This window comes from Podarcis filfolensis, assembly GCF_964270895.1.
Source record: "Podarcis filfolensis genome assembly, chromosome: 8".
Classification (NCBI taxonomy): Eukaryota; Metazoa; Chordata; class Lepidosauria; order Squamata; family Lacertidae; genus Podarcis; species Podarcis filfolensis.
The window spans coordinates 66,176,752-66,185,823 of NC_139611.1; the positions used below are offsets into that span (position 1 = coordinate 66,176,752).

Sequence of the window (9,072 nt, forward strand, 5' to 3'; positions counted from 1 at the left end):
TGACTAATAGCTATAAAAGGTCCAGGTGATTTTTTTGTGTGTAAAAGCAAATGGCACCGAGTGAAGCCGCCTGGGAAAACGGAAATCGTGGAGGTCCAGCACCTCTTTCCTACGACTAGCTTATGGGAGGGAGGGAGGCTCGGAATCGTTGATGGTTTGGGCGGCGGGGTGGACGACCGAGCCTTACCTGTGGGCGGCAATCCGACCCGCCTCGCATTACACGGAGCAGCCGCTCGGGTCCGCGGCGGCCGTCTGCTTCCCCCTGGTGGCCGGAGAGAGGGAAGCGCCTGAGCCGCGCAGGAAGCGCTGAGCTCTCCGAGCAGGGGCAACAAGCAAAGCTTCGGGCGAGGTGGCCAACAGGCTCCTGCGGGCGGCGGCGCCACCGGGTGGGACCAGGTAGGTGCGGCTGGCGGGGCGCGGCGGGGGCTCCCCCAGCATCTTGGCTTTGCAGGACTAGGGCAAGGCTGAGCTCCAGCCCGGGGTCACTGATCAAGAAAGACCTGGGAGCAGGGAGGCGCCCGTAGCCCTCGGGGTGGGGGGAAGGAAGGGGTCCCCTCTGTACCAGACAGCCGGCTGGAGGCAGCTGGCTCGCATCGTACCGCTTCGTGCGCAGCAACTCGGCGCCCGCTGTGTGGACAAGGCAGGATGCCCCCTAGCGACCCTTCGGAGCATTGCAGAGCTCCCCCCCCCCCCCGCCCCAAGGCTGCTGCTGGCTTTCTCTAGCGAGGAAGAAAGGCACTCTGCACATGCTCGGTTCAAAACGCTTGGCAAGGTTGTGGGAGACGGCTGTGGAAAGCTTCCAGGTTCAAAGGAAATCCTCAGTTTCTCAACTCTGTAACTTGCGATTGTAATCAAATGCCTCTGATCCTAGTTGGTAGAGTAAGGTAAAGGGTAAAGGGACCCCTGACCATGAGGTCCAGTCGTGGCCGACTCTGGGGTTGCGGCACTCATCTCACTTTATTGGCCGAGGGAGCCAGCGTACAGCTTCCGGGTCATGTGGCCAGCATGACTAAGCCGCTTCTGGCAAACCAGAGCAGCGCACGGAAACGCCGTTTACCTTGCCGCCAGAGTGGTACCTATTTATCTACTTGCCCTTTGACGTGCTTTTGAACTGCTAGGTTGGCAGGAGCAGGGACTGAACAACAGGAGCTCACCCCACTGCAGCGATTCGAACCGCCGACCTTCTGATTGGCAAGTCCTAGGCTCTGTGGTTTAACCCACAGCGCCACCCGTGTCCCTTAGTTGGTAGAGTAGAAGACTCTTAATCTCAGGGTCGTGGGTTCAAGCCCCATGTTGGGCAACATATTCATGCATTGCAAGGGACCTCATGGTCCCTTCTAACTCAGAGCATCTTTCACTTTCCTGAGTGAGCATAGCCAAGGCTGAAAGGCAATGATGCATGGGAGCTGTGAGCCGTTGAATTAAAAAGATTTGTAGCCAAATTGGCATTTGGAAATTGGGAAAGATCAGAGCAGAGTGTTACCCACCTTAAGCCTCGAAGGTAGGGCAGGGCATTGGCTCTCTTATTGTAGTCTAACTATTCCTTAACACCACTGGTGCATGCAAAAAGTTCCAGATGCAGTCCCTGCCACCTTCAGGTAGGTCTGGGAAAAAACCCTCTGAAATCCTGGACAGCTGCTGCCAGGCATTATAAACCAGCCTCCCCCTTCCTGATGAGATGCGTAGGACTCCAACTCCCATGAGCCCCAGCGAACCTTGATTGGAGCTGATGGGAGTTGCAGACCAAAACATCTGGAGGGCACCAGGCTGGGGGAGGTGGGCAACATGCATCCCTCAGTGAGGCAACCACCTCAGGTGGCAGGATCCACAGGGGCAGCTGATCTGGTCTCCAAGGGATGCATTGCCCGCTGCTGCCACCATTGCAGCTGTGGTCCACTCCTTGGAGGCCAAATCGGCCACCCCCCTGGTACTCCTGATGTAGATATTCTCTCACCTGTTCCCTGACTAGAAGAGCATCGTTTTGTGGTTCTTCTCAGGTGCCAAAGTGTCCTGGGCCAGCCTTGCCTCAGTAAGTTGTCAGATGGCAATTCTCATTTCCCCTGACCCAATGGTCAGGCTGGCTGGGGCTGATGGGAGTTGGAGTCCAACAATATCTGGATTGCCACATCTGGATTGGGCAACACCTGGTACAGACAATACTGAACTAGATAGAGCAACTGGTTTGGTAGAAAGTAGCTTTGTGTGCAGTCATATTAGTATTAAGACAGGTTGAGAATCTCTCTCCGTATCTTTCCTTTGGAATCAGTTCAAAATTCTTCTCTTAAAGCCCTCTTTTTCTACCATTATGTCAACTCGCTTTCAAAGTCCATGTATTTGCTCCCTGTTCCCATAGCCAAAGCTGAGTGTATTCTGTTGCTTTACAAAATAAAAATCTGCAGCAAGACAAGCATAATTCTGCAAACAGTATTCAAGCGCAGATTTATAAGATATGCATCCAGTTGTCTGCTTTGTATTTTGCCTGATCCTGTACATGTTTATCGAGATGTAAAGCCCTACTGTCATCCATGGGACTTCTTCTCAGGTGAGCAGGTATTCGACCACAGCCTTGATGCATTCTGTTTTCTGAACGTGGCTTAGCTTTTGCAGTCTTGAAGGCTAGAAGCTTATTTTCTGAGGAAACACTGGATGTATTTACTCAGGGTGATGAACTAGTATCTTCATGCAGTGAAATTGCAGAATTACAGGGTACACGCAGATCTGTACGCATGCAAAAATCTGTCTGAAGCATTTGAGGATGTGAAAATCCACTGATGTGGTGGTTAGAGTGTTGGACTCGGACCTGGGAGACCAGACTTCAAATCCCCACTTGGTCATGAAACTCGCTGGGTAACATGGGCCAATCATGGCCAATCAGCCTAACCTACCTCTCTCAGGATTGCTGCGGGGATTAAATATGGAGGGAGGGAGAACCATGCACACCACCTTAAGCTCCTTGGAGACAAAGATGAGAGACAAATGCAGTGCACTAAATAAAAAATACATCTGGTGTCTTCTCTCCATTCCCTCCCAAGGTAATGGAATCCAGCTCCCCAGCGAAAGGCCATCAGCTTTCGGAGACTACGAGGAGAGGCCTGTGTCGCTGCTGCCGTCGCAGACACTGCTGCTTCTGCTGGTGTTGCTGCAACTGCTGCACATGGTAAATGCCTCTGCAGGGCTGTGAGTGGGAGCCCACCTTGTCTGGGTGTTGTTATTGCAGGCAGAACCTGAATCCTACTCAGTCCTTCCCCACCCCACAGTCTATGCAGCCTCTCTCCACCCTTTCCAATACCCCTTTCTCAAAACCTACCTTTGACTAGCAGAGGCTGGTCCATTAGGGCAAATGGGGCTCTGCCCCACCAACCTCAGTCTGCCTCCAGCCAGCCCCACCTGCCTGTCTTCTTATTTGCAACCAGCCCAGGGGGTGCCACCGCCTGCCACCTTCCTCTTGCTTAGTCTCCATGTTACCCCTGTAGAGCTCAGCAGGAAGGAAGAGAGGAGCAAAAGTAGAGTTAGTTGGTGCCACCTGTGATTAACTCTGGCGCCACCTACTGTTGGGTTCCCTGCCTTCTGTCCTATCAGATCCAATGGGCACCAGCCACCATGCCTTTGATGCACAGCTGCTTAGTCCCCATTGGCTCTGCCAAGTCCCATTTCTTATAAAGTCCAAATACCTCGTACTAACCAGTCCTGAGGAGAGATCATATTTACCAGCAGGGATTTTTTGCCTTGCCTTGTTCCTCCAATGGCTAGCAGAAAAATGCTCTCCTTGCGTTGTCTGTTGCAGGAACCGGTTGGCAAGGAAGAGACGGCGAGACGGTGTGGGATGTAAAGTGTCCAGCATCTCCAACCTGGAAAGCCCTTTAAACCTGGAGGAGAGGTGGGCCAAAGTACCTGAACTTACTATTGCCAATTCCTGATCCAAGAAGGCGGCTACGATAACTTTTGAGAATCGTGCACCTCCCTGCATGTGTTGTTCAGTGGCTTTGAAAGGATCCAGACACATTTGTGGAGGATAAGGTTATCACAGGGACTGGGGACTGGATCCAGTAGAGGGCTGGATCCTTACTCCCGCCCCTTTGAGATCCACCTTTGACTGCCATGCTGAATGACTGATTCCTTGCAAGTGGCAAACAGTCGTGATGGCTGTGTCCACGCTGTACATTTAAAGCACATTCCTGCTGGATGTACAGTCAAATGCAACATTCCTTATTTCCCTAGAGTGGGCACAAGCAGGGGGACATTCAGTCAGTGTAACTTCCTGTTCCTCTGGTCCCTGGAGCTTCCTCCCCCTGCATGTGACCTAGGAGATGGGCATGGCTCTGGCTGACTCCATAAAAGAGCCAAGTCATGCAGTCATTTTCTCAGATGTCTTTTGTTCTCTCTCATGTCTTGCCTGATCTTTTACTGCCATGTTGCTCTCCTGCAGCCATTTTGTTATCTCAATGTAATTTTGCTGTCTGCTGGCTCTCAGCCAGCAACACGAATTCAGTCTCCATATGAGATAAACTCACAGTTTGTTTGTGTAATTACCAAGTAAAGCCTGCCTTTCAGGGATCATATTATGATCTGAAATGTGAGTAAACTTTTTTGTTACTTTACTCAGAAATACTCTTGTGTCTTTATGCTTTTAAGAGGGACAAAAGGGGACACCAGGAATAATCTTAACTAAGAGAGTCAAATGAAGCTGCAAACTAGCTCCCAGCTATATTGAGGGGAATCTGCTCTGCTACATCACTTACTAGCATGAGTGAAAGAAGGATAATACTTATTCAATATATCCTTTCCTACTATCCTTAACATTCCCACAATTCCCTCCCCCAAAGAAACCTGGGAAGTGTAGTTTATACCTCACAGTGCTACAGTTCCCAGCACTCTTAACAAACTACAGTTCCCGTAATTCTTTGCGGGGTGATATGTGCTTTAAATTTATGGCACGTATGCAGCTGCTGTGTCCTGAACAGTATACAGAGTTGTACCTTCTGCCCCAAGAACAGGAGGAAGAAAGAGCATCTTCTACAGCAGAGCCAGTGTGGTGTAGTGGTTAAGAGCGGTAGACTCGTAATCTGGGGAACCGGGTTCGCATCTCCGCTCCTTCACATGCAGCTGCTGGGTGACCTTGGACTAGTCACACTTCTTTGAAGTCTCTCAGCCCCACTCACCTCACAGAGTGTTTGTTGTGGGGGAGGAAGGGAAAGGAGAATGTTAGCCGCTTTGAGACTCTTTCGGGTAGTGATAAAGTGGGATATCAAATCCAAACTCCTCTTCTTCTCCCATTCCCACCTCTTGCTTTTCAGGCTCACAGCGGAAGAAGCTGCCTCTTGGCAATGGTCCTTTGACTCCATGTTGACCAGTCCAGCTGGCCGGCGCATATTCATGGAGTTCCTGCAGACTGAGCACAGTGAAGAGAACATGTCCTTCTGGCTCGCCTGCGAGGACCTCAAAAGGGAGCAGAGCCCAGAGCAGATCTCGGAGAAAGCCAAGAAGATCTACCTGGATTACATCTCCATCCTCTCCCCAAAAGAGGTAGGCTGGGTGCAGCATTGGGGTGTGGGAGGCAGAGCTATGGAAAGGGACGCAGTGGACCAAGAAGCAGTTATCCAAAGCTGAGCATTGCTTTGCAGCAGCCACTCACCTTCCTTTTTCAGATTTGCTGGATTCGTGGCATTTCTAGGGGAATGAACAAATCACTGCTATTCCCAACCCTTATTCAGGCAGTCTGTTGGAAGCATACTTTGGTTGGCTGAAAAGGAACCCACGGTTCAATCAGTCCACAAATTTAAAATAAATAAATGCAAACTGCAGGTGATGAGGACTGGCAAGAGTAGTCAGCGGCCCTTCTGATGTTGTTGGACTACAAATCCCATCAGCCCTAGCTGTGAACTTAGGCAACTTACATAATTAATTGCATAAACCATGTTGCCATTACATGATTCCATTCCGTTCCTTTCAGTGCAAAGACAACACATTGCAAATGGCAGGTGGGTGTGACTTAATCTATTTTGTACCATTTGCCTAAGACTCCTTGATCATGAAGGAGGTTTTCCCAGGGTGAGGCTCATCCATTGCACTGCAGGTGTGTGGACCTGTGCGATTTCCACAAATGCAGGAAATCATTTGATAACAACAACAGTGAGTGCTGATTTCCATACTGGCCATGAGTCGAATAAGCGAGCATCCGTAATTTCTACTCTTCTTTCCATTTTTGATGGAATCGTCCGACATCCTTACTCCAGGAAATGCAGAGAGCAGTTGCCTGCACACCACCTATTTTCCAGAGCCGATTCTGCCAAAATGAGTTGAGACAGCACCCTGTGTGTTTGTTTGTTTGTGTGTTTGCTTCTTCTTGCAGGTCAGCATTGATGCTGCAGTGCGCGAGACCATCAACAACTCCCTGCCGTCACCTGGCGCTCACATGTTTGATGAGGCGCAAGCGCAAGTTTATGCTCTCATGCACCGGGATTCCTACCCCAGGTTCCTGAAGTCCCCTCTCTACAAATCGCTGGAGCAGAGACTGACTATGCCAGTTGCTGACACCTAACCCAAACACAGGGACCCTGGGTTCAGTTCTTGAGATGCCAAGTCTTCAGACTGCCTACTGCTTGGTGACAAGAGGTCTTTGGAGGGTTGAGGTGTACATAACAATCTGTGCGATATGAGCCTCTTCCTCCATCTGCTGAGTTGTCCCATACAGCCATGTACTATTCCATCACTGGCATTTACGTACAGCAAATTCAAGGACGTATTCTAGATGAAGGGATGAGATCACTGCTTTCCAAGGTGTGGAGCCCAACCAGGATGTTCTAGAGCGCAGGTTTACTAGGAGCGCAGGTTTGGTTCTAGAGACCACACTAGAGCTTTATGGGATCTAGACAACACCACCTCTTCGTGCTGGAGGATTCAATAGGAATTGTCTCCTACAGGTATGCAGGATTCAAGAATGTGGAACCAGCCTCTGATGGAGGAGGGTTTTGTGAAACTGGGATTTTTAGCATTCCCATCATGTGGTGGTTTTGTGAGGGAAGAGGTCTGAGCTCTAGGACGATGCCAAATGAAAACAAAAACCTTCTTTGCATACATTTCCAAGCCAAAGTAGCCCTGTTCTCTCCTTACCACTAGACGTTCTCATTGGTCAACACTTTGGCTAGCAGAAATGGCATCACCATTCTCAGTCACAACTGCATGTCGGAACTAGACAAGTTAAAGATAAGCATGGAGTCCCTAGTAAGAGTTACATGCAAAAGGCCACAGGATGGGGGTGGGCAGGAGACGCCTTTCCCTGCTTCATAACCTACCCAGACCCCAACTGCATTCCCCCCTTTTTTGGAAAGTCAAATGTTTTGAATGATAAAAGTAGGTCATATTATACAGTACAAAAAAACAACAACATTGCATTTTCCACATGGTGATAAACATAACTTATTTTCAGTTCTGTAATCAGATCAGAAAACAGCATGATTGCACAAGGGTCAGAGCCCTGGAGGGGGACGCCACAGCTGCCACTGGAGGGCTAAAGGTTTTTTTTGGAAGGCCAAAATGCTCACTGAATCACCCCTATCTTCCTGCTGAGACTCTCAAAGAAGCCCAAGAGGTGATGGGGCAGTACTTTTCTCTGCAGAAGCCATGCTGACTCTTCAGCTGCCAGGCTTGTTCTTCTATAATGCTTAATAATTCTAGCTTTAATCGTTCTCTTCACCAGGAAGGTAGAGATGGAAGGTAGGTTTATAGGTTGGTAATTTCACGACTCTCACCTGTAAACTGGTGTTACACAGACTGCTTTTCAATATTCTGGTAAATAGGCCATTTTTAGTAAAAAGGTTTTATTTTATTTTAAAAATCCAAAGGTTATACTTGAGGTTTTTTAGCTCTTGGATCTATGCCATCCTAGCACAATGACTTGACCATAGGATGGTAAAACTGGAAAGGATCCTGAGGATCATCTATTCCAACTCTCTGCAATGCAGGAATATGCAGCTGTCCCATACAGGGATCGAACCTGCAACCTTGGCGTTATCAGCACCACGCTCCAACCAGCTGAGCTATCTGTAGCAATTAGTTGCAGAGCTTGGGTCTGTCTTAATGTCCTTAGCCATTTTTATTTGACATAATTCTTTTGTAAGCTGGATGGTTACCCTCAAAACCACAGCTTTGCAACCTCCTGGGAGGAAAAAGTAACCTGCAGAGGCCATGTGGGTCATAGCAGCAGTAGGTTAAGCACAGACCCCCACACCTCCAAAATGCCCTATCCCAAAGCAACTTGGGGGGCAGGGGCAGGATCTAGTTTATGTTGCACACCATTATTAGCCAAATCTGGGTTCCTGCTGCATACTCTCCTTTTCCATCCCACTCCACCTGTATTTTGTCTACCTTCACTTTCTCCCAAATTTTAAACGAAGTCCTTAGCTGTGACGATCTAGCTGTGTGATGCTTAGTATCTTTTGTGGGTAGACTGCCTCCAGACATGGAGCTTCACTTCAGCGATCGAAAGGGGAAAGCTACAAAGGATTGGCATCGCTACTCTGTACGAAAGCGCAGATACGCAATGGAGCTGTCAATTATCTACCTCAGCATGGCAAAATAAGGGCCTAGCATTCAGGGCCTACAGGTTGTATGTCGGACCCAAGCTGTAATCTTGACTGCTTTGTAAGGAATAAAGAGAGCCATGTGTGGCCCCTGAATGCAAGTGGCGGGTGTCCCTCAATTTTTTCCTCGTGTAGTTTCTCATTTTCAGCTGCAGACTTTTAGCAAATGGGCGGTTTCCTGTGCAATGGGGCTTTCTTTCTTTCTTTCTTTCTTTCTTTCTTTCTTTCTTTTCCTGCCTTTCATCCCTAGATCTCGGGACAGTTCACAATATAAATCCATCCACCCAACAGAGGATCAGAAAGTTTGGATTTCTATTTACTGTTTCTCAAGGGGTGCAATATTTGCTTTAAATGTTATGGTTGTGAATGTGGCCTGAGAGACCCAGAACTGACAGATCCTTCCATCCCTGGGACTTAACTGGATAGAACCCAACAATTACATAAACACAGGCCACAAAACAGTCACGCACACGTAAAAACATGCACATCTGCT

At 48.9% G+C, this 9,072-nt stretch overlaps 1 protein-coding gene across 1 annotated transcript; it reads left to right on the forward strand.

The window, feature by feature from the left end:
- Positions 1-274: 274 nt before the first annotated feature.
- On the forward strand, positions 275-8,680 carry LOC310769033 (regulator of G-protein signaling 17-like). The gene is made up of 5 exons (XM_083628087.1): positions 275-396; positions 3,033-3,157; positions 3,785-3,877; positions 5,295-5,523; positions 6,350-8,680. Exons 2-5 carry the CDS (start codon positions 3,036-3,038, stop codon positions 6,536-6,538), a joined length of 633 nt encoding a protein of 210 aa, XP_083484213.1. The 5' UTR covers positions 275-396; positions 3,033-3,035; the 3' UTR covers positions 6,539-8,680.
- Positions 8,681-9,072: the final 392 nt, after the last annotated feature.